The 26,152-nt window shown below is 36.4% G+C and overlaps 1 protein-coding gene across 9 annotated transcripts in view; it reads left to right on the top strand.

Annotated features, from left to right (window-relative positions):
• Positions 1 to 26,152, top strand: part of PPFIA2 (PPFI scaffold protein A2) — a 290,351-nt gene that overhangs the window by 258,609 nt on the left and 5,590 nt on the right. For all 9 annotated transcript variants that reach the window (XM_054631393.2, XM_077178786.1, XM_077178785.1 and 6 more), the window contains 9 exons: positions 11,651 to 11,732; positions 15,412 to 15,612; positions 17,683 to 17,745; positions 19,099 to 19,128; positions 20,643 to 20,818; positions 21,659 to 21,756; positions 23,502 to 23,677; positions 23,772 to 23,840; positions 24,792 to 24,951. In XM_054631393.2, coding sequence (XP_054487368.1) covers positions 11,651 to 11,732; positions 15,412 to 15,612; positions 17,683 to 17,745; positions 19,099 to 19,128; positions 20,643 to 20,818; positions 21,659 to 21,756; positions 23,502 to 23,677; positions 23,772 to 23,840; positions 24,792 to 24,951 — 1,055 coding nt within the window. The remainder of the gene's footprint in view (positions 1 to 11,650; positions 11,733 to 15,411; positions 15,613 to 17,682; positions 17,746 to 19,098; positions 19,129 to 20,642; positions 20,819 to 21,658; positions 21,757 to 23,501; positions 23,678 to 23,771; positions 23,841 to 24,791; positions 24,952 to 26,152) is intronic.

Below are 26,152 nucleotides of genomic sequence, written 5' to 3' on the forward strand. Positions count from 1 at the left end.
GTTTTCTCTCCTCTAAACCATACCTTTTGATTAAGAAAAACTCTCCAGAAGGCGAAAATGAAGAATGGAAGTTTTCTCTTAATATTTTTTTTCCCAGTGATAAACCAGTCTCCCTCTGGAAAACACTTACCTAGTTTCCAATTCTGAATTTGTAGTTGACTCCAGCTACCATTCTCTGTGACTATGTATAGACTATCTCCTGTGTTCATTACATCATCCTTTGTGGGTGTTGTGCAAACTGTGCATGCCCAATGCCTTGGCCTTGGCATTCACACAGGGCTGTCATGATAGCCCAAGCCAGGACCCAGCATGGGAAGTTCAGGTCAGTCCAGTTTCTATTGCAATGTGTGAAAGTTCCTGAAAGGTTCAGGTAGAGTCATAGTGTCCTCTGGAACAGGAGAAGTTGGTCAGTGTCTGTCCCACAAGACAATTCATACATCCAAAAATTAGTAGATAACACTGTGGCTAAAATGAACTGTATTCCCCTTAAAAATCCATGTCTCCACTGACCTCATCTCATGTCAAGATAAGGCACTTAAGAAAAGCTGTTTAAATGTTTTACTGTCTTTTACACTAAAATACCATACATTGAACCATTTATGAAAATATTTTTTAACAATGAACTCAACCAAACTTGAAATATTAGCAACAAATAGAGTTGTGTTTGCTTCCCTTTTTGCTGTAACTATCCAAGTGAGCAGCAGTTGTTTTCTCCTTATCCACAGTTTTGCTCAGGAATGGTGTCAAATTGCCCATACCTAAAGCTTCACTGGTGGCAAATACAGCTCTAGAGAGTCTTGCTTTGTACAGTGTAGTACAGCTCCAAAGGCCAGGCACCCTTCTCAAATGTAATGTTTGATTTGATCTGCAACAATATGCAAAGTAGCAGCAAACAAGTATCTCTGGAGAAATATAGATGTATATATATATCATATGTTGTGTGAAAAGTGGGTAATAATTGGTCATAGTCACTGCCATTTCACAGGATGTGCTGATTGTTTCCCCTCTGAGGCACCAGCACAAGGCAAGGTTTGAGTCATTTAAGTGCTCTGTAGTCCTGGGTTGCCCCTCAGAGGTGGGTTTGACCTTGTGCATGCTGCTAGTACAGTGGGAGATTGGCTTGTGCCATCCTTTCTGCAGCAATCCCAAAGACAAATTATTTTATAATTGTATATTTTTTACAAATTACAAAATTCCCTGAAAAAGAATTCACATGCAAGCCAGCTATTCTGGATCATGATGGCAGGACCCGACTCCAGAAGCTGATAAATCCCCCAGTTTATAAATGTGAGTCCAGAGCAGTGCTTTTACCCTCACTTTTTTCTTCAGTTTTGTTCAATTTGACTGAGAACAAGAATCTATTAATTCTGTATTTCCAAAACAAGTCTAAGATGTGAGGTTTATGTTTTCCAAGGAAAATCAAAGTAAACCAGTCTTTCCTAAGAACCTGGTTTTGGGGGGATTTACTCCACAGCTAGAGGTTTTTGTTTGCCAGATTCAGCTTCCTGGCTTCAAGTGCATTGCAGAAGAGCATTGATGTGCCAGGACGTGTACATGTGCTTGCATACATGAAAAAACCCTTGTAAAATCAAGACCTAAGCAATTCTCATGTGTAAAAAATAAATTCTTGGTATTCATAGAGTTATAATTAACTTTGCAGAGAGAATTGCAATGCTGTTAAGTCTCAGCTGATTACTGTGATGTACATGTTAAGCAGCAGGAACATCATGTGAACAGAGCAGCATGTTGGATTGACTCTCTTTCTACTTAGGGGGAAAAAAAAGAATGATAAATGTTGATAAGTTAACTTGATAAACATTTTTTAATGGGCAAATCCAAGTTTTAGATCTCTGTCATCAAGCAGCTTGAAAAAATATTTAGGTAGACTATTTTGTGGAATACTGTGGACTATTTTGTTTGAAACACTGCAGTTATTGTGTAATTGCTCTTGAATCCACATGATGCCCCTTTAATTAGGTTAATTAATTAGGTTTCATATGTGCAAGTGCAATTAGAATTTGATGTAATGTATTTGTGACGACAAATAATTTCTGTCCTCTGCAGTATGCAAATAGCTGTTTCTAATGATTTCTTTTAATTGCACACATTTTAGAAAATGAATCCAGTTGGATTAATTAGGGTGTTTTTCTGTGCCATCCACCTTATTAAGCACCATTGTATCCTAAACATATGCGATTTATTTTTTGATGTAGCTCTTAAGAATACAATGTTTTTTCACCCCCAATCTTTTATTTTCTGAATCTTCAGGAAAATTGAAGTTTTGCATTTAATTTCATTCCTTCCTACCTTATCTATGAAACACTCAGATATGTTGTTAGTAGTTTTTAGCCTGATCTTTAGTTTTCCCATTCTGGTGAAAGAAGGGGAGGTGTTCAGTGTTCTGATATGCATCTTAGGATTGTCTGCTGTGTGGAGTGTGGTTTTCTCTTGGCTGGATCAGTGTCTAGTCTTGGAGACACATAAAGATGAAATTTATTTTTAAACTTAATTCCTTTAGTAAATATTTTAACTAGAACAGTTTCAAATCTTTAGTCAGTCAAAGCTTTTGCAGTATTAAAAATGTGTCTTGTTCTTACATTAATACTTGGAGGCTTTTTAGCATTACAAATGTAAAGATAAATGGGTATTTTTTTTTGCAGAGGATTATTAAACCTTATTTGGATTATTCTGATCATGGAAAGATGATACAACATATTTTTTTGTGTATCTAACTCATGTTTTAAAAACATTTGATTTTTTAATGGCACTTTTTTTAAAAAATAGTATTTTTTATCCTTTGCCAAGTTTTTAAAATTCTCTTCCTCATAAAAGATAAGAATATTTGTATCAGAAAATTGCAACTTTTTAATCAAACATAAACCCCCAAGGCTCTAGTCCCTATCTTATCTACATGTATAAGTCTATCCATTGCAATTTGGAACTTCTGGATAAATATAAGCTTATACCCTGGTGCATACAGCTGGCTTTCTAAACATGTCTTTCCAGCAGATATAAGTATCCTATCAGATTAACTATAGAATTAGGATTTAAAGGAAGAATGGGTAAAACACAACAGAGTAAAAATATTCTACACAACTTTTATATTCATATATGTCTAAGGAAAATGTAATAAAATGGTGATAAATTTGTTGTCTTATGACAAAATAAAATCCCAAACCATAAAAGTACCCAAAAGGTAAAACCTAGAATTAAAAGTCCATTTTTCCCCGCCGTATTTTATTATTCTCCGACAAGATGCTCAGGAAGTGACAAGCCCCTTGATGACCTACTCCTGTCTACTCCTGTCATGGCCTTCAGGTGCCATAAATTGTCCCCAAGTGACTGCAAACTGCCAGCTCATTAAAACTACAAGAAAATTACTTGCATTCCAACCAATCCCCCTGTTTCTCACTACACACAGCCAAAGAAATACTCAGTGGAAAATGTAAGAAACAGCAGTTCTGCTTCAATATACTGCAGAAGGCTCAAAATTCAAAGCTTTTTCAGCAAAGGTGATCACATCAGTCTTTGCAATTAGCTCAGTAGAAAATGAGAATGAATCATCAATGCATATTCAATTCTCATGCTACTTTCATCAGATTTGGTCATTTTTTTTAATAGCTCCTTAGTACTTTACTTATATTACATGCCTTTGTTGTCCTTCCCTTCCTTCACCTTCCTGTCTTAAACTTCTTGCGTATAAATTTGTCATTTGTTTCCATCTACTTTTCTGTGTTGCACTTTCTCTGCTCTCTCCCAGCTGTTTTGCTGATCTTGCACACATGAAAGCAAAACTGAAGTCCTCAAAAACAATGCCCTTCTGAACTGACTGAAATGTCTGCAACCTCTTCTTAGTTAAACACAGAAAAGGTTTTTCATCTCACATTTATTATAACTATATCTACCAAGCATTTCTAGATCTCTGTAAATAATTTGTCAATAGAAATGTAATATTTTGTGGTGTCTGGGTTTCATTCAGGCCTATAATTTTCTTTTTTATGATGGCAACTAATGGATGATGTAGAATGTTTATTATGAGCAATGACTGCAGCAATCCTACTTTCTCCTCCATATACTGTATCTATTATATGGGCAATAATAGGTTACCTAGAGGGCAAATCATTCATACCAGTGTTGCTACTGATATGGTGTTAGACTGACTGCTGAAATTAAAACATACCTCATTCACATTAAATATAAAATTTTATAACCAAGTCTAGGTCATTTTTGATTACTTTGATATATTTTGCTAAAATATTGTTAAAGTGCACATAGAAAAGTAAACCTTGGTATGTAGCCCACTCAATTTTACTGTGTGTCGGTGGTAATTTGGTTAAATCCACAGGTTTGGGATTTTCAAGATTTTTAGGGTTACACAAATTACCCTTGTGAAATTATTCAAATCTAAGCAAAAAGCTTTGATTTGAAAACCTACTCCACATTTGCTGTGTTTACAGATCTTTGGCATGAATATGTATGGTTGATGGAAGATGTGCTGTGCTGAGTGGTTCCTAATAAACAGCCACCATGAGTTTAATGAAAGTCTCATTTTGACAATTTAATCTGCTCCTCACAAGAGCACTTAAGTTTTCTAAAGCATTGAAAGATCAGTTACAAAGATTTCTGTAGTTATAATGGTTATATTATTTTATCTATCATACTATTTATTTTTTTTATGGACTACTATATGTTCATTAACATTTATGTGCTTTTTTTTTCCATTCATCTCTCTTCATCTCATGAAAAGCATATCTGGGTAAGTTAAAATGCCATGGTTGCTGAACATATTAATCTTCAGCACCATGTTTATTTTCTATGTTTTATTCCTACTTTTTTTTGTTTTTCCGTGAATCTTATGTAACAAATCCATTCAGAAAACTGAAACTGAATCCATGCAAAAAAAATGAAAGCTTTCAAAGTACTCAGAATAACTGAAAACCTTGAAACCATACACAAATTTAGATCAGGACTTGCTCCTGAAGTGTTTGACAGAATGAGTTAACGACTTGGAGATAATTTCTGTCTTTTTTTTTTTTTAATAAACACATTTTGGGAGGTCTAAAGTCCAGAATCACAAAGACATTTGAGAGTTAAAGTCAGTGGAAAAATTATGGGTTTAACAAATGCTGGTAAGGCATGAATTCTGTTTAATTGAATCACAAAAGACTCACACAGTACACAAAATTTTTTTGTGTTTGAACACTGTTGTTGTTTCAAAGCAAACATATATGCAAAAATATTTTATTTGTGCATATAATTTTACTGTTTTCTCTTTCACCAGTTCATTTTCTTCTTTGTTTTGGTTTTAGCAATTAACCTGGTATCAAGTTTAAAATCTTCATCTCTTCTTTGATCTATTGTAGAAATGTTATTTCTTCTTGAATAAGAATTTGCAGACTTAAGGAGGAAATTTCAGTAGGTGAAAGGGTACAAAACTTAATTTTGAACAAGGGTTACCACATTGATTTATAATATGTGATTATGAAATTGCTTTATAAAAACAGATTTGATAACATTTGATCAGCCTGGGACCACTGAGGGTCTCTGATGTAGTACAATACACACAAGATTGAAAGACTGTGTATTATGCAAGTCTGCTCATTTCATAGTTTTATTTGCTTTTTAATAATTGCCCTCTGAAGATCTATTTGTCAGGGTTTGTCTTATCCATTCCTGAATGTGCTTCACTTAGCCTAATAAATATCTTCAGAAAAAAAGAATGCTGCCCTTCAGTTTGCGTACAGCTTAAATGTACTCCTAACAGCATCCACAGCACTATTATTCTCTAAGCTGGAAGACTGTGGAAATTATACTTCCTTATTTTATAGATTTAAAAACATTCTGTTTATTACTTCCATCTTGATTTCTGTATTTCAGTCATTTTTCTTCTGAAAACTCCTTAAAGTTGAATATAGAACATTTTGTAAAATATTGGAGATTGAATTTTGTCCATTGTTTCCAATCTGACCTGATATTTGATATCAGAAAGGAGAACAAGGGTTTCCAATAATTTAAAATCCAGATCACTTAAGTGTCAAAGTTCAAACAGGATCTGGCATACTTTTTAATTAGTGCAGTCTTTAAGTCAGTTGGATCCTTTCAGATTAAATTAAATCTGCATTGTGTGGCAATAAGAACTCTTGAGTCTCTCCCCAACCTCCCACTCCACTTCCTACTTTAAATCCATTTATAGTCTTGCAGAAAGTACAAGTATATGTAGAAAATGTATCTTGAAAATGTTTCTATAGAAAATGTTTCTATATATAGAAAATGTAACTTGATATTTTTATTAGATATTATTAACTTATACAAATTCAACTTTTATTTTTTCATGCAATGTCCTGAGTTACAGGATTCTGGCATGTCTTAAATAGTTGGCAAATGACAATAGAAAGGATAAAATCTAATTCCAGTTTAATTCATTAGAAATCCTGTCTCCTGTTTTTTTCAGACTTTGAATGTATGTTAGATTTCAAGCGGCAGATGTTTTTAATCTTACCTTGAAATCATAGGATTACTCAGATAAATGCAAGATATTTGGTCTGTCTTTTCTGTCTGGTTCTCTTCTAGAAACCTATCATATGCAGTACTTTGTCATAAATGAAACATTTTAATATTGGTGATAGCAATAACCATAATAATGTCAGTTCATAGTCAGAGGACCTGCTAGGTAAAAACCTCAATCTGTTTTGTGTTTGAGAAAATGTCTGTGACTAAAGGCCATTTCACAAGCTAAATTACCCATTAGCCAAATTTTTAAATCAATTCTGCTTGTGTTTTACAAACATGATCTGGCTCTTGACTTCACTGTGACTCCTTGTCAATTTATCTCACATTTATGATTATGTTTTAATTAAGAGACATTATATATTTTATGCAGTATAATATCCCTGAGGTCTTTTCACATGAACACTATTAGATATCAGAGTAAATCCTATTACTTGCAGAAATATGGAGATCTGTGTTGAAGTATTGTTTACATTTCATCAAGACAATGTCTGGGTGTCGTGTATTGCACAGAGTGTTTGCTTTATGTGTGTTAGAAATCCTGAGCTGTCTTTGCTTGTTTGCTTCATGGGCGGCAGCCTTGTGTCCATGAAGAAAATTGAATGCCACTGAATGACACACTTTAAGTCAAGATAGCATTAACATCCTACACAAGTTCTATTTAAAGATTATTAATGTTTTTAATAAAGTTCATTGGGCTTTATGCAATGAATTGATGACAGCTGCTGATACAGAGCTAGAATTTCCTTGGTATGAGGGAATACATATGAAGTAGATTTGCAGGATAGTAACATAATTTCATTCACTTTTTCTGCCTTCCTATTGCTTCCATGTACTTCTCCTCTCCAAGGGATTACTGAAGCATTCAGAAGTCAGTCCCCTGCTATGAGAAATTTGTGCTCTCAGGTTTTTAGGTTGATCTGGGCAGTTTGTTGTACCTGGCTCGTTGGATGAGTGGTGCTGAGGCAAATGGCCCCGTGTTAACAGTGTCCATAGCAAGTTATTTTGGGGAGGATTAAACATCAGAAGTAAGTGCTAGGAAAGCAACTCTGCTTCTCCAACACACAGCTTCACAACACAAGTTGACATTATATGACTTTTCCTTACTGTCTTTGATAAAAATGTGAAAACAGCCCACTTTACATGGCGCTCCCTAAAACACGCAAAGTATTTCTCAATGTGTTGGATTGATGTTAAACAGTTGATGTTCATGGAATTTCCAGACTTTACAAAACCAGGCTCAGAGTAATGATATATTTTAAATAGCATATTCCAGTTACTCCCATAATATCTCCAGGAAGAAGATTTTGTTCTTTAGTAATAATGTTATATTTTAAAATATGGCTTTAATTTGGAATTCATTACAGTGGTAGTAAGTGGTTTAAACCCCTATCTGCAAAATAATGTAATTTCTAGTAATGCCTAATTAATGTCAATTTTTCCTTGTTTTCATATGCTGCCAAAAACCTAAGCAAGCGTGGAAATAATTGCATTTTAATCCCCTTCCTCCTCACCAATGCAACATGGACACATTGTAACATGGAGTACTCTTCTGACAAAGTCTGAGGAGGGGAAAATCCCCAGTTCCCCTGAGAAGAACCTTCCAAGTTGGATTGTCTGTATAATGCTTTTCATGATCTCCCAAACACTGTATTTGTAATGAAGGGAAGAGGGAGTGATAAGCTCTAGGGCATTTGTCCCTTCTTCCTCCTGTCATCAGTTGTATGTGTTTGCAAGGAAAATTGAACTGCAGTTACCAATATTTTGCTTTGGGGTTCTTCTGTTTCCAGGAAGCCAGTGACTATCCCATAAGGACAATTGTAGACAACATCTTGTCCATTCTAAAATATTGTTTTCTATTCCAAAACAGGCAGGTCACTGGATTCATTTTTCAGGTGACTTGCACAATTGGTAAAAACAATGCATATTTTTTCCTACATGATACTTTTAACTTAATGAAAGAGTGGATTTTTTTTTTTCTATAGTGCTGGTTCATATGACCAAAAAAAACCCCAGATACACCATTCATTAGGGTTTTCACTGACTGCAAACTTAAGAATGTATCTCTTAGTTGAAAAATAGAAATTCTGAGTTTAGGTTGGCTCATAAAGGTTCAGGTTTGAAGGCTTGAAGGTTCAGGTTTCACAGATCTCCTAGTTTGTATTAAGAAGTAGTCAAAAACTAATGTTCCAAAAGTAAATTATAATTTCCATTAACTTTAATATTGCAGTGCTGTTTATAAGAATCATCTGAGGAAGAAATCATAAGTTTTTAAGCATTAAATTCTTTTTAAGGCAAGAAAATGTTATAAAAGTCCTTTTACTATCCTTCTGCATCGATGAGGGAGGCAAAACCCTTATGATGGCTATAATTCATATGCATGTCTGAGTACAGGATTTTTATCTTTATGCTAAAAGTATTTTCAATTCAGAGCAATTTCCTTCTACATGCAAAGACCATTTGGATTACGTTTATCAAACTAAAGGCTTTGGCTATAGCACATATATATATATGTATATATATACACCCACATATATTTATGGCATCTCATTTCTGGCCTATCCTCATTTTCTTGAGCTGAAATCAGTAACCACAGCTCTATTTTCCTTTTGCTCTGTGAGCCAGACTGCCCCTGAAGTAACAGAAGTGCTTTCCCACTCTGGGAGAATGTATTGGTTTGAGAATCACTGGAATGACTGTAAGCCTCCACACCGAGCCTCAGGCTGTACAGATGTTGCAAAGTCACAGAAGACTCCCTAGAAATATGTGCTTTGTAATTCCAGTATAAAGGAACTGAGTTTTTCATGGAAGTAAGAACTTGAAATGCCAATGCCTCTTCTTCAGGCATCTCAGTTCCTGAAGCCACACAGAGGTTTAACACCAAATTCAAGAGGCCCAGACTCCCTTCCCACCTCCTTGTAGTCCAGGTGCTGCTGCTTTCTTGCTTGGAGCAGGAGACCAACACAAGCAAGGAAGGCCAGTGACCCTCAAAGGCATGATCTCATTTTCTACTTAACATGTTAACCAGCCCTGCTCTTTCAGCTGGGATGATTGAAGAGAACAGCTCAGATCAAAGAAACTCTGGGATCAGGTTCCTCCAGGGATGGACTCCCAGCTGCAGAAGGGGCTGCTCCCCAGGCTTGGGCTGGTTGTAGGGAAGGAGCACGTTGTACAGGGTTTTGTGCAGCCCGTGCTCTGCCATGGGACACCAAAAGGGGCATTCCTGAAAGCTTGTGTCTCCCTAAGGGTGGCCATGCCAGCTGTCAGAGCTAGTAGCAGCAGGAGACCTGCAGTCCTGTTGTAGCATCTGTGGGAGGGACAGCACCACTGTACCACCTGCAGAACCAACCCTGAGGGAAGGCAGCAACCTAAATCCACAGGTAGCTGGGATGTGTACAAGTCTGGCCATGCCTTAATTCTGCTCTCCTAAGCAGGCAGGTGAATACCTTTCATAGGCATTTACTACTTATCTCCCTGGGAATTTGGCATTCCTGCATCCCCATCAGCTGCTGAAGGTAACAGGGTGTTCGTGTACCCAGAGAACAACTAGTTGTTTTACTGAAATCAAGGATTTCAGTTAACAGAAATCAAGGATTGCTCCACAGTGGCTTGGGATATCCCAGTGACAAAGGAAAGGTCTGCTGCAAAGGCTGCGTGGGAGGAGAAGCTGTATCAATTTCAGTAATGCTGTCAAGTATTTGTAATGTTAAGTATTACTACAGCATAAGCTCAGAAAATAAAGCAGCTTGCTTTCCATAAATATTCAGAGCCAGGGATTTAAACCTGTATGCAAAATCTATTATTTGACTTCTATTTTCTGCTAAACCCAAATTCACTCAGTGTGGCCCCTTGGCAATGCAAAAATCCCCAAAGGACTACTCCTTACAAGTAAAATCACTCCATTGTTTTTATCTGCTGTGATTTTATAGTACATATATTTGAAAGGCTGCTGAGGCAGTGACAAATTGTCAAGGGATAACTGAACCACAAAGGCTGTAGTAATAAAGGAGGACAGAAAAAAATTGAAGTCATAATTCCAAGATTTTCTTGTTATTTGGGAATGTAAGCAAATTTTAATACTACATTAGCATAGTCCCTTGTCTAATTTGTTTTTCACTACAGCTTGTTGCAGAGAGCATTCTTTTGTGGTTTGCTCAGTGGGAGGCAGCTGAAAACATGTTAAATACCAGAAAAAAAGACATTTGAAGGACTGCTTTTTCTACACCATCACCACAGTGGAAATGTCTGGTGAAACAGCTGAATGTTTTTAATACAGAGCATTTTCCTGGTAGTCTAGCTGACTAGTTTATATGTAACTATACCAAATATTTAATACAGCCATATTAAAACTATCAGTTAGGCTTTGAGAATGATGTTTTACATATACACCAGTTTTAGTCCAGAAAAACTGCAGATACAGGAGCTGGATTGGTATTTGATCAACTCAATAGACAGACATCTATATATATATATGTAAAATTGAGAAATCACATCAATTCTATAATTATAAAAAATACATCAGCAAACCATACAGAACTATTTTATATAAAATAAATAAAAAGATCCAAACATGGAACTACCAAAGATACAATCACCTCTTAAATAGCCAGAGATGGCACATTTAAGGTACAGAATAGCTGTACTGCACAGGCCCTAGCACTGTACATAGCTGGTACAGCTGGCTTAGTGTTTCAAACACAAACATCTCTCACATCCAGTTGCATTTCATCCATGTGTAGTTCATGTCTAGAAGTTGCCACTTCTGGGCCTTACTGAGTCATTACCAGATCAGAGATAAGTTAGTCTCAGGAGTCCCTCAGTTTTCTCTTCAGCAATGTCTGTTTTGAATACCCCTTTATTATAGGGTATACTGATTTTTTATTGCTTTGGCTAAAGAAGACACAGAAACCTTGCCTTTTGTACGTTAGATATTTCAAAGGATGTAGAAAAAATGAAGAATTGGGAATAGATTGAGAGTACGTTCAACAGGAGAAAGAGCTGTATTGTTAACTGGTGTGTTCTGTGCTTTTTCTATGCCTGTCATTGTGCTTCACTGTTATTACCCTTCACAAAAAGGCAGAGTTGCATCTTTTTGTCCCAACACATAACTGCACATATTTACCATTTCTTGATCCATTTTTAGACATGAACTTCTGGAAGAGGCTCGGAGGAAAGGTTTGCCTTTTGCACAGTGGGATGGACCGACAGTGGTTGCCTGGCTGGAGGTAAGTGTTGGCCATAACTTGAAAATGTGAGTCACATTTGTGGATTGCTTCTGTGTCCTTACAAATCTTAAAAGAGACTGTTGCAGCCTCTTCCTCTCCCACTGTGCACTGTGCCATCAGCACTACGTGGGCTTTGACACAGGATGGTGTAAATTAGAGACTAGAGCTGAAAAAAGTAAGACAGATTTACACAGTGGATGAGGACCAGAAATGCGCTTGAATCCCAAAGTTTTAAATCATTGAATTACTCAGTCTCTAAATGTCTAGGAACTCCACAGATATTTTTTGTAGAATGATTTACTAACTTTAAATAAATGTGAAGAAATTGTAGCTTTCTGCATTTTAAAAACATAATGGGAAAAAAAGAGTTCCACTCACCATTTTCACCTGCAGTGTGGGAGACCCAGGTTGAAATCCCCTGCTTTGATAGGCAGTGCCTTCATATCTGAACTCCAATGTGCAGAGAGCTGTCCTTTAGTACTTTGGAGGACTTAAATGAATGGGTTTTGGAAATCAAGAAGAAAAAACATTCACCAGAGCTGTCATCAATTTTGACAAAGTAATCAATGAATGTTTTAGGTGAAGGAACTGCTCAAAAAAAACATACACAGATGCTGAAGGGAGAAGGCTGCAGAAAGTAAGAATGTTCTTATACAAATCCACAGTCACTTTTATTTAGCAAGGCTGAAACACTTCAGTGCAGATACAAACTCTTTGTTGGCTCAAAGAACAAGTCTATTCCTTACTATACCAAGCATCTCTACCTATTCACAACTTTTCTCCTGCCTGCTCTAGCTACCATCCATTGATCATCAGTTAGACTTGGTAAAAGTTTTCCCCTGCAATAGAAAAAAGAGATCCCTCTCCAAACCTTTAACAGAAATTTGCTAGTGAATAAATGAAGGATGAGAAATGAAAGCAGCTAGTGTCCACAAAATTTCAGCTTCACATTGGAATTGCTGAGGGTACCTAATGAAAAATACAAAATGAAAACTGCAGAAAGTCAATGCAAGCATTTGTGTATGATCTTTGAAAACAGGATTATATCCTCATTCCCAAAAAATCTCTGTTAATATGGAACGATCCTTTATTTGGCCACTACTTTGCTTTGTCATATGACTTCAGGAGTTCTGTAACCAGATTTATATCAGTCAGAAATATTTAGTATCACAGTAAAGGCTGATTTGCTGGAGACATGCACATACAAAAGTCTGTAATTTCTGCATACCAATACCCTCATATTTCAAGGAGATCTGAAGTTTCAAGCAGTTTTTGACAAGTTAAGCCCTACTTTTTTTTCTCCTTGATTCTTTCCTGAAAAATAGGATATGCTTCCCACTGTCTAAGAGAGGGGCTGTAAAGAGAAATCAGGATCTGTGAAGTTCTTGGGGAATATGATGACAGTAGCACAGGAGAGCTCAACAGGAAGTTTATGTCACAGTAGTCAGTGCAGATTGAAAACTGATGACAAAAATATATAAGGATAGGACTAGTGTGTTTATTCTGTGAGCATCAGTACATTTCATACTCTCCTAAAGAAAAATATGTGTCACTTCAACTACAGAATAAAGCAAATATTAAAGGAGAAAAATACTCACAATTTAGAAGTATATTATGAAATTTTCAAACTTCATAGAGCTTTTCAGCCTTAGCATTTATTCTTGTTGTTTGTATGTAGCACAGACATAGTTGAGAAACAATTTAAGAATTTTGTGTTTTCTTAATTCTGGAAAAGTATATTGCTCTCAATATCTGAGTTCTCTGTCTAGAATGATTTCTGACTTCTCTTTTGAGAGACTTTTCATGTAACATCGTTTTCTGCTAGGCAGCTGTTTTTTTAAAGAATTTACTTATTTTGTTAAAGAAATAATTTACCTAATGAGCAGCAGACAGTTTATTTCTGCAGGGTGAATAATTCCCAGTGTTTATGCTTTTCTGCTTTCCAAGTGTATGTGTGAAAAAAATTAATATTAAAATAAATGAGGTGATGAAATAAATTTTAAAGCTATGCATGGCTTTTTCATGGCCATTTAAGTGCAGCTGGGTGTCATCTACATTATTTTTGGTTTTTGTTTTTTGTTTTTTTTCTTTCATGAAACTTTGTATTTTGTAACAGTTTGTTGGAATCAGATCATGTTTTTAGGTTCAGACTAGCACTGGATGGATGGTAGTGTCTAATCCCATCTGTGGGAAGGACTTACTCAAACAATGCAGTCATGTCTCAACCTCTGTGATTCTTCAGGACTCAAAGCCTGACTGAGCCTTCTGCACTTGACAGTCAAGTCTGTTTTCCCTGTGACATAAAAGTGATCTAACAGCTGTCTTTTATGGAAATATTTCCCAGATAAAGTATAAACCTCTTAAGAACCACACACTTCTTCCCCCAACTGTGTCAAATGAAATGAAAATCCTTTCAATTCATCACTGCTTTCCAGATTTTTTGGTGAATTTCTTCATTTCCTTGACCTTGTGTCCTCTTTTAGTAAGCCTTTATTAATAGAAAAAACAAAAGACAGCCCATGGAATCAGCTAATTCTGATGGCCTATTTGATATGCACAGAGCTAGGTGCATTTGTTTTCCATTATGTTATCCTTGAAATCTCAGTGATTATGGCATTCCCTGCTTATGTTCTTCTCACAGGCTTTGCTAAGCATAATGTACTTCACACCATGTGTGATATGAAAGTACCTCCTTTGGGAAAAAAGAGCTGTAGACACTGACACTCATATTAATGAGGCAGCATGAAATGAGAAAGCTAAGAAAAACAAGAGTAATTCACACTCAGTAGGTCCTTTAACAAGGAAAGAATAAATGGTGAAGAAAGGGGCTGTTCCTGGCTTAGGCTAGTAAGACTAACATAAGGACAGTAAAAGCATATATCTTCTAAATCCATAGGTGATGGAGCTCTGCTCCCATTTTCTGCACCTACTAACCAGTATTCCTAGCTGGGATGTGACACCAGACACCAGTTCCCATATTTACTGTAAAGTCTGTCCCTGATTATTTGAACTCGGCTTGGTTAATTTCTACTGAGAAGATAAAAGCTGAGAAATGTAAGATTGTGCATCTTGGGTACACCATGTTAAAAAAGAGAAAACCAAATTTTAGTACAAAAGTGAAAAAATTACTTAATTCATCTTAAATGATTTTCTGTACATAATCTTATCAGATAGGCAGTAACACTGACTTGTGCCAGTACTTGGTCATTAAAACCTGGGAAAGGAGTAGCCCAGGGGATGGAGGCAGCTCTAAAAATAATTCAAAGCGTGCCTTGCTTTAAAGTTCTGATTACAGTAAAAGCAAAAAGAATTCACATGAAATCATGGCAATTTCAAAGGTTCTGAAACAATTTTGTTCTGTTAGAGACCATGATATTCATATTTATTTGTGTGTGTTACCATGCTTATTCAGACTGATAGGTGTCCTGACAAATTAATTGTTTGTTATTGGTCATTAATTAATTGGTTATTAGTGGTCATGACACCAAGTCTGACAGTTTAAGAAGCTTTTGGACAACACTCTTGGCACATGATGTGATCCTTGAGGCTGTTCTGTGCAGAGCCAAGAGCTGGACTTGATTGTGCCAGTGGGTCCCTTCCAGCTGAGGATATTCTATGATTTTAATTTCATTTGGGAGATGAAGCAGTGCTTTGGGTGAAATGTCCCTTCTCTTGGCAGCTCTGGCTAGGGATGCCAGCCTGGTACGTCGCTGCCTGCCGTGCCAACGTGAAGAGCGGAGCTATCATGTCTGCTTTGTCCGACACTGAGATTCAGAGAGAAATTGGAATCAGCAATCCTCTCCATCGCCTAAAACTCCGATTAGCAATCCAGGAGATGGTATCATTGACAAGTCCATCAGCACCTCCAACATCCAGAACAGTGAGTCATGTTCAGCTAACTTTTTCTTCCCGCTTCACCCTACAGGTGTCTGCAGAAAAACTTTTGTAGTACCAGAGTGGCTCTATGATAACACACACTTTACAATCAGTGAAAACTGTCTAATGAAGACTCAGAACTACCTGTTCATCATTTCCTTGATTGTTGATTGCTGATGTTTTTCTTTTATCAGATATTCTTTTTTTTTTAAGTCATTGTTTTATCCTTGATTATCCTTGATGTTATCCAAACTGGTATCAAGCATCTTATTTGTAATTTTGCCCTTATTTTTGCCTTTCTCTTTCTTCAAATCATCTTTACCACCCTAATCAGATTGCATTTCTCTTTTTTGTTTGTTTGTTCTCTTTATTTCTTTTTTTAGGGTGGAGGGGAGGCAGGTGTTGGGAGAGGTCATATAGGAACACAGGTCTTTTGAGTCTTTTTCCCATTCCCTCTTTTTCCACCCTTTCAAATGTTATCTAATACAAATGAGCTGGCTTTAGGTTCTTCATGCTTTTAAGAGAAGCAGTGATTGGAAGTGTGAGGGGAGCATCTGGAAAGTGGAAGTGGAGCCTGTGCATTCAGTGAGGAAGAGAAAGTGGTGGCAGAAAGGAGGGAAGCAAGTAAAGATACACAGAGATACAAGTCTGAAAAGGAAGGGGAATATATCAAAAAGAGCAAGGAAGTAGATCAGGGGAGAGTAAGAATGAATGTGCTATATATAAAAAGCAGAAAAAAATAAGCTAAACTGATGAGGACAAAAAGAAATAGGATAACAAAAGGGAAGTTTTTAATGCTGAGATATGCTGATGGTAATGGAGATGCAAGAAGCAATGGAGGCTAACAAAAACAAGGATCAGATAGTAAACATGGCACAGAAGTGAAGGACAAAGACTTCACCACTCAAGTGGTGTAACTCAGATTTTTACTAGAAAGGCAATAATAATGATTATGTTAATAATATTTCTACTTTGTAATATGTTGTCTTCATTGGATTTATGGAGAATTTTTGGTGGAAATTAGAATTCAGATACCTTTGTGACCTACATAAGTAACTGGGAAACAGCACTAATGTTGCCATTGATTGCCCTTTTATCTTCATCTTGCTCATGTTCTTTAAATATTTTAGTTTGCTGTCTGATACTTTCCTCCCTGAAAACAGTTTTGTGTATCGTCATGGTAATATTATGAATTGTAGTGGATTTTACCAAAGTAAAGCAGTAAAGACTCAATATGATGTTTGAATTAGTACACAAAATTAATTTTGATTTTAAAAGCATAAGAGGATATTTCAAAGCATAAAAGCATTTACACTTATGAAGTGAGGGAATATTATATTCAAGCTAAAAACATTGGGAATAGTTTTCCCTTGTTTTTTTAATTCTTTCTGAGTAACTGTGTGCACACAAAGCTGCCCTGCCCTGGTACATTGATTTCTGAGTCTCCAGTCTTTCTGCTTCCCCTTTTTCTCAGGAAAGGAGTTAATTTATCTCAGGTCTCCAGAAAACACAGCACACATCCATGCTCCCTCCCTGACTCTCCTCAGTGTCCTAGTAATCATTTGATGAAAAACAATAGGATGAGGACAAATAGCTTTAGAAGTGAATTTTCTTGACATTTTGATTTACAGAAACACAAGTATTCTGTATTTACAGAAACAGAAGTATTCATTATTTAGATTACAATATGAGCTTGTGACTTGTGCAGAATATTTAGGCTGGAAAATCTTTGGGAGCTGAAGCTTTCCTGTGCACAGAGCTGTGAGCTCAAGGTTGCATTTGCCAGTTGTTTATGAAATGCAGCTTTAACTATTATTCTTTCCTTTGTGGCAGTGCTCTGCCGGATTTCATCCATCAGTTCTAGTTGTAATACTCCATGACATCTGTTCAGAAGCCGCTAATGAAAGATACAAACCAAGTTGTCTAAAGTTGTCTCTAGTTGCAGCTCGGTAGAGGCAAGAACGTGCTTGTGCTGATGGTGATGCGCTGTTAACTTACAGTGGTGCTGCCTTTCTTCTTTACCACTGCTTACCTAATGTGGATCCCACCTGCCCTCCTGCGGGCCTGTCTGTAGCCCTCAGGCAATGTTTGGGTGACCCATGAAGAAATGGAAAATCTTGCTGCTCCAGCTAAAACGGTTAGTCATTCCACTTCCACTTCAAATGGTTCAGTGCTCCAAAGAGAATAGGCCTGCTCCTGCTTTAACACAGATGCCGGATCTTCTGTAGGATGCATCCCAAAGCATGCCATTAGAAAGTTGCAGGGAGTAATGAAATTGAATTTAAAGAACAGTTACATAATATTTCAGCAAATGGTATTGTCATCACAAAAATTGCGTGACCCTAAAACCAGTATTGGACTTTTAAGAGTATATAATAGTTTCAGAACCACTGTTAAACCTCATTTAATGAAATGAAATTGTCATGGTTACAGGTGCAACATTTCTCCTGTAATCTACTCCCTCTTCTTCTAAATGGTGTTTTGTATTTGCTGACATAGAAAGAAATAAGAAAAGACTTGAGAATGGTGCAATAAACAACTTCATGTTTTCATTAATGCTGAGTCTTTCTTGCCCATACTTGGGTATTAATGATCTTTGATTCCAGGTGCATGGAGAGTGTAATTTATTTCTTGCTTTTTGTCAAACTCTCCCTTAACACTAAAGTAAGACTTCTTTTTTTTCAGTTTGGAATATATGTTATTTTAGGTTTTGGTTGTTAACATTATATCATAACTCCATAGATGTGCTTATAAAATATGATGCAATGTTCCAGTGCGATCTCTGAAAAAAATTATCTTCAGTTTGGCAAACTTTATATTCAGCCCAATCCATAAATGGTGGGAGAAGTTCTGGAGCTAAATTTTGATGCAATAAGGAATTATTTCTTCAAAGTTTATGCTTGTTAAGAGTATTTAAAGTTTTTTCATCAGCAGTAAGGAAGCCAATTCTCCTAATTTTTTTTAAACTGAGCTCATTTCTAGTTTTATTATTGTTGGTAAAAATAAATGCAAGCATAACAGCACTGAACTGACAAGAAGTAGAGTTGATCCTGTTTAACTGGCCAGCCAGAAAAACACAGTTGTTCCATAAAAAATGTTATGTAAAAAGCTCCTTTACAATACATTTTCAAGAAGACATCTTTTTATTTTTAATGTTTTAAAATCAAACTAGAACCAAAAAACTACATCCCTAATGCCCAAATTTTTAGGCAAATGTTTGTGTTTTAATTGTGAAACTGTGAAGAGTGTTTAAATAATGCTGTAAAATTTCACCAAGATATAATGATTTCAGCTACATTTTATGGTCTTGGTCTTACAATTTTCCAGGTAGTTTAGCCCAGGACATTGCCACTGGCCAGTTATTTTATTTGTGCGCTTTATGTGAATATTTTCATTTTTATTAACATGCGTATGAAAATCACATCTTTTTATAACTAATTTTTATTGTCTTTTTACCTGCTTTACTAATTGCTTCCTGCTGATAATACAGAAAGAGTCTGAAGAAGGCAGTTGGGCTCAGGTATGATCTTTCATGTGACTTTTTAAAATTGAAAGTTGATAATAATATAATTGGGTGCATCAATATGCATAGTGGAATATAATATCGTGACAGTATTTCAATGACAGAACTATGATTTACATATTTTAGAGTTCTTCTCAAAGAATACATTCTCTGGACAGTTTTTTTAGGTAAAGCAAAAATAAGTACATATGTCATGAATATTTTTCACAGAAGAAATTACTACATTTCAGGGACATATTCTATCTCCCATCTAAAGCTGTGTTAAGAGTTTTAGAGAGTAAGCATTTTCCTCCTTTTTCAGAATAGGACAGTTAAATATGCCATGAATTTGAGAGCTAACTTTTCTAAAATCACACCAAATTTTTTTAGAACAATTGTATAAATCACACCCAAGTTATCAGCCTACAAATACTGTCATATATTTTATTTAAAACTGCCAATTAGCTACATTTTTAAACTTTTTCTCTCTAATATATGCACACTTACACGATCTTGCTATCTTTACTGATGACATTCCTTTTCTCTTCAAAATCTTACAAGAATGAGATGTAAGGGGAGTATATTTTCCCTCGTAGATAATATATCCATCCAGCATTAATTGTGTTATTCATTTGTTTGTGACATTAAAAACAAAACCAAAGACATAGTTAGGCTTGAAAGTGAACCTGAGCATGATCCTGTTTAGTTAGTATAAATTTTGCAATTTGTTAGTTTTCTGTTTTGTAATACAAAATAATTAACAAAAGTGACATGTAAAAATCTATTTTGCATTTTAATAGGGAAGCTCATATAAAAATAGCTCCATATGCATGGCTTTTTCATATAGTCCCTTCCTCACCCTAGTGAAATTTTAGCTGAACAATGAAGCCTGGGTAAAAGTTTCAAGGAGGAGCCTGGTGTGCTTCTATCTCGATTAATTTCTTGAGCTCTACATTTGATGGATTTAGGTTTAAACTGTTCACAGCTGAAAATATCTCATTTAACTGTAAGCCTGAGTGCCAAACAACTGAAATTAACTTTCAGTCTCAAAAGGATTTCAGGTGTGTATCTATGAAGTGTTATTAGGCTATTTATGAAATCCTTCTCCCCACAAACAGAAACAAGCCTTAGTGGATTACGTGGAGCCATGTTTGTATTACCAGTTAACAGTTCAGGGTTTGCCTGGCATAAATATTCTAGAAGGTCGATTGAAAGCAAGTAGGATTATGAAACACACATATTTTGGTTGTGTAACAAGTCTGCTTGCATTTAAAACAGAAAATTGAAAAAAATCCCTTAAAACTTACATAAGAAAACAAGATACAACAGGCAAAACTGCTGTCTGTAACAAATATCTCACAGTGGTTCCCTCTTCCAGTGTTAAAGCAAAACCAGAATTACTAATTTTTTTTAGACATAAATTTTTTTTCAACATCATTTCTTTCTTTGAGACTTATTTTGTTTTCAGTCTGTGATGCAGTCTTGAACAAACTCACTAATTTTTCCCCCTCTCCGTTTTCTTCTCTCTGTAGACCCTGGCTTATGGTGACATGAACCATGAATGGATAGGTAACGAATGGCTGCCCAGCCTGGGCTTACCTCAGTACCGGAGTTATTTCATGGAATGCCTGGTAGATGCGAGGATGTTAGACCACCTGACAAAGAAAGATCTGCGCGTGCACCTCAAAATGGTGGATAGTTTCCATCGGTATGTGGGCATAAAAACTACATCCGTAAAAATGCTTTTGTGTCTGCTCTAGTGCTCAGTGCTGCTCAGAATAAAAACACTTTCTGTTGTTTTGGTGCGGAAAAACATACAGAAAAGAGAGGGCTGACTGTCAGAAATCTGAATTCAGAGAGATTCCTTTAGTAATAGCAACCACATTGCAATTATGTCTCTAAAAACCCAAGATACTGGTACAGATAAATTATGTAACGAGCAGGGAACCATTAATATATCAATAGACTCTAGACAATACAGAAACAGTAATAATTTAAGTGGTGTGAATTATCAGAAAGTGCTAGGCTAAGCTTTAAAGCCCTGAGATCTCATAATAATGAAAAGCTATTGTGTGTAGCACATAAAAGCTGTTAACAATACAAGCAATTTGACAGTTGTTGGGTTACCTAGGGATATAGCTAGGAAGCTAAATTGGAAATATGGAAATAAAGGCATTTAAACTTTAGGGAGAATCAGGTTTATGTGACAAGAAGTGGATTTCTTTTTAATATAGTGTCTGATTTGTCACTTTTTAAAGCCTGATTTGACAAAACATTTCACGGCTCACAAGGGCTGACCTTTTCAGATCTTTTACCTCTTTTAATGCTTTGGGTTTCTTACGCTAAAACAGTTATTCCAACATACTCATTTTGTTTTTTTCCATTTCATTCCTGAAGTCTGTGGAGTTTTTTTACCCTCTGTTCTCAAGATTTTGTACATGGGTACTATGAAACACCTCATGTGAAGTGCAGGAAATACATCCTACATATGTTCCCATCTTCAAAATTATCTTTATTAACTCTGTAAATGTTTCTCTTTAAATAACAGAACAAGCTTGCAATATGGAATCATGTGTTTAAAGAGGTTGAATTATGATAGAAAAGAACTGGAAAAGCGAAGAGAAATGAGTCAGCATGAAATAAAAGGTGATAGTTGCTGGGAATGAATACTGGGAATGTTTCTTCTTTTGAAGCTTGACACTGTTAACCCATTGTCATGCCATTTAAGCAAAGCATTTAAGCATGTGCTTTAAGCAAAACTAACATAAGTCCATCTTTCTTCAGAACAAATCCTAAATTAAATTGGGCACAGTTAAGTACTTTTCTGAATTGGGGCTGGAATTCTGAATGGTGGTTTCACACATACATTTTGCTAAATTGAGTTTTGGATATGGATCTTATCTGAACCTCTTTCAGGCTCAGAAGCAGAAGGCCAAACAGTGTGCAGCTCAGTGGGATGTGCTGGGGGCAACGCTAAAAAATGGGAGCACTCAGGACCCTATGCCCCAGCTTTTGAAAACCTTTGCCTTTGATTTCTTATGTCAAAATGTATCATAGAAAATGCTGCTTGGAGGGTTGACCACTGAGGCAGTTGATTGGTGCATAAGAATATTTCCTAACAAAACTGGCCTTATTAGAAGATTTCACAGCTGATTCTAAAGGTTTTTTTTTTTTTCCTGTGTAAAGCTCTCTAGAGCAGTTGCAGCTCACTGCATGGTTCTTTTTATATATAACAATTAGGCTGGCTGGGTTTTTTACAGCTGTCAGAAATGAATCCTTTGATTCCTTTGAGCTTTTCCAGCTCTAGTGACTAAAGCAGTTAGCACTTCTCAAGGACAATGCTGATCAGAAGAGCTAAAAAAAAAGTTGTGCATTTGTTCAAGGCACATCATGGCATGCACTAATGCAAAGACTTTGCCTTGGACATGCAGGATCAGTGCCAGTCAGCCCAAGTGGGTCTAGCTGGAGACTGACATAGGGGAATTGGGTGTTGGTCTCAAATTCTAGTGTGGCTTCAGTGCTAGTGGCTTCAGTTCCTTCTAGGACAAGGGTAATAATTCATAGCCTCCTTCACCTCGTCAAGCATTGGTCAGTTATTCATGGTCCCAGGTGGGATTTGGTCACTGCCTGCCACTGTGTTTCAGCTGATCCTGACCCCAAAAAGCGAGACACTCTCAGCCAGGCAATGGAGAAATCCTGCTCCCAAAACAGCCACAGCAGCTGGACTTGTAAAGGTTCAGGAATAAGCCTCATCACTTAGTAAAGAAAACTCAGTACTATGTTTCCCAATTATAACTCTAAAGATTAGTATAAGTAACTTTTTTCTTCACCTTACAGGCAGGGCAGGATACTTTTTCAGAATAGCTGAATCCTCAAAAATGGTTTCCTTTGTTGCCTTAGCTTCATAATTGGTATGGACTTAACAAGTCTACGAGCTTTCTGTACTAAAAATAGCTTTCCTCTAAAATAGTGAACTAATCTTTTACTTTATGGCATGTTAGTATGTGATAGGTGCTGACACATCTCCCAAAATGTTTAATACACAACTCACATGTGAAGCCTTGAGGAATGGCTACTTCTCCAGTGCCTTTGCACTGTAAAATCTTGTCTGCAAATTGAAAAGGTATATATAGGAAGTGGGAAGAATTGCATTATGGAGATCCCCTCTGGAAGCACATTTCTCCTTTGGAAACATTATTACCTGAAGATAATTAATCACATAGAGTTTTTCAATAGGACATACTAAAGCTATATGAATAGTGCTGGCATTCCTCATGTATGAAATAAAGCAGTAAGACATCCACAGTGCATGCACAGCTACACCCATGCACCTGTACAATTTGGAAGTTCTCAAGGCATCAGGAGACTGACCTGGTGTTATACCCTTACAGATGTGCTGGTATGGAGCAATGATCGAGTCATACGCTGGATACAAGCCATTGGCCTCCGAGAATATGCAAATAATATTCTAGAAAGTGGTGTACATGGTTCACTTATAGCACTGGATGAAAATTTTGACTACAGCAGTTTAGCTTTATTATTACAGATTCCAACACAAAACACACAGGTAAATTTGCTTATGCTACTTCTGGTTAATCTCTACCCATTATTACCTTTTATTCATCTTCAACCATTTTAATTGTTTACTTTGGTATCTCTAGGCGCGGCAGATCCTTGAGAGAGAATACAACAACCTTTTAGCACTAGGAACTGAAAGACGACTTGAGGAAGTAATTAATTTTATTTTCAGTATTTATAAAATATCATAGTAAAACATTAACATCAAATTGAATGCATGAAGACATGTTAATTTTCACATTGTTAAAGAGAGTCAGTTACAGCTTAAAAAAATAAGGAATACCCATCAAGTTTTTAAAGTAACTTCAGCTTGGCTACGTATTTGTGTCAATACATATCTTGGATGCTAAATTTGACACTGCACTCTTACGTTAAGATGATCATTTTCCAGAAAGAAAACATGCAAAATGGAGTGGAAGTTTTGCTGGTTAGAGCAGGTGGTGGGGGATGTGTGTGGGTGGGATGCCTGTGCAGTCTATTCTTTAGGACACTTAGACCTTTTTTAAAAATAAAGAAAAGAAGTAGATTTTTCAGTTTGTTCATTATTGCTTTTTTCCTTCAAAGTTCTTCAAAGTTAATCACTATTAATAGAGTGGGATTTGGGGCAATTATCTTGGAAGAGGAAGCTCAAATCCAACTATGGAAATTATTTACCTTAACATAAGAGTCCAGTGCAAAAATGTTTAAGTCTTGGACTTCGGCACATAAAGAGAAATAAAACTTTTAAGGATTTGCTGAAAATGTCAGATGCCTATGAATTCTGTGCATGCACATGAGTGTTTAATCATTTTTGAGTACTTTATGTAAGCTTCCTAATGCAGTAATAAATCACTTTCTGTCACTGTGTAAGAAAGTTCTATAGAGGTGATACTAAACCCCTTGACTATATCGAGCACAAGATTTAAGAAGAGTTTTCCACCCCAGCATTTAATATTTCTCAAGCTTTTACAAACACGTCTCAAACACATTACAGTGACTGGATGCAGTGCAGCAGGGCAGGGTAGTTGTTATGGAACACATTTGGCAGTGGCAGAGATAGCACACAGCAGGATGGTAAATCAAAAGGCTTCATTTTGCTTTATCAAACACAACTCTGTTGACAGAGCGATGACAAGAACTTCAGGCGCGGCCCCTCCTGGCGACGGCAGTTCCCGCCGCGCGAGGTCCATGGGATCAGCATGATGCCGGGCGCGTCGGAAACGCTGCCTGCCGGATTCCGGCTCACCACCACATCCGGCCAGTCGCGGAAGATGGCCAGTGACGGTACGAACTCATTCCTGCCCTTCCTCTTGGAAAGCACCAGCCTTGTCCTAGCATGCCAAGTTGACTTTTAAAGCATGTCTGTCTCGCACCACAACGATTGCATTCGTTAACTAGGGTGAACCGAGTCTGGGAAACTTGAATTAGGGAATGGAAAAGCACTGACTTGGCATATTATTGATTTTTTCAGGTTTGCTTCACACAAACAGTGTTTATTTAAAACACAAAAAAATGCCAATCTCACTATTCTACAGCTGTAAAGGAAACAATCAGAAAGACTGGAATTAATTTACTAACTTTCAACTGAGACTGAATATAATATCTAAGCACATTTTTCATCCTATTAGCCTCTCTCCCAGGTGGAGTGTTTTAGAGAACACAATCAGAAAGGGCTATCACCTTTATTTTCCTATCTTACTTTCAAATTAAATAGCTTAGCCTTGACCATCAAATAACTGAAGTTGCTAACAGTCACCAGCAGATGAGTAGTTAGCAAATGCTGAAAGTCAGGTACTAATTGAGTTACTATACAACAGTCTGAATTTTCTCTGGAAATCTTTTGATTTCCAAAAGATGCACAAACTCAGAAATGAGTGGAAAATTAGCAAGCAGATCATAATTAAAAAGTAAATAAAATTTAAAAATCATTGTAAGAGAGCAGGCAGAGGAAAGAAATCCCATCACAGCTATTTCTTCAGGTTTATGGAAGATAAAGCCAAGTATACCTGCCTGAAGTTCTGAGAAATATTAGTAAAAAAACTGCCCCATTTAAAATACTGCCATTTATTTAATCATGACAGGATTCAGTCTACAAATAGACTTATCTCAAACTTGTAGAGACCTGTAGAGATCACATCCTGTAACTTGATAATGAACTTGGTATAATAGTATTGCCACCTAAATTCCATTAAAGCCATCTGAATTCCATTAGAGTTTCTTACCCTTAAAAACAGTGCTTTATGGTTGCAGTTACAGATGGAATAATTTACTGGTTGCATCACTGAATGCCATTGACTCCTAGCTTCCATGGCATTTCCATTGCCCACATTACTGTAATATATAAGAACCTTATAAACATTAAGGGATTTCGTCTTCTAGTCATGGTATGATGTAGAAGATGATGTTCTGCATTTTACAGATGTGGAGCTAAGGCAAAAGGCAGATTTAGTGATTTACTTGAGGTCTTCCAGACAGTTAATTCTTG

The sequence above is a fragment of the Agelaius phoeniceus genome, chromosome 5 (genome assembly GCF_051311805.1).
Source record: "Agelaius phoeniceus isolate bAgePho1 chromosome 5, bAgePho1.hap1, whole genome shotgun sequence".
Classification (NCBI taxonomy): Eukaryota; Metazoa; Chordata; class Aves; order Passeriformes; family Icteridae; genus Agelaius; species Agelaius phoeniceus.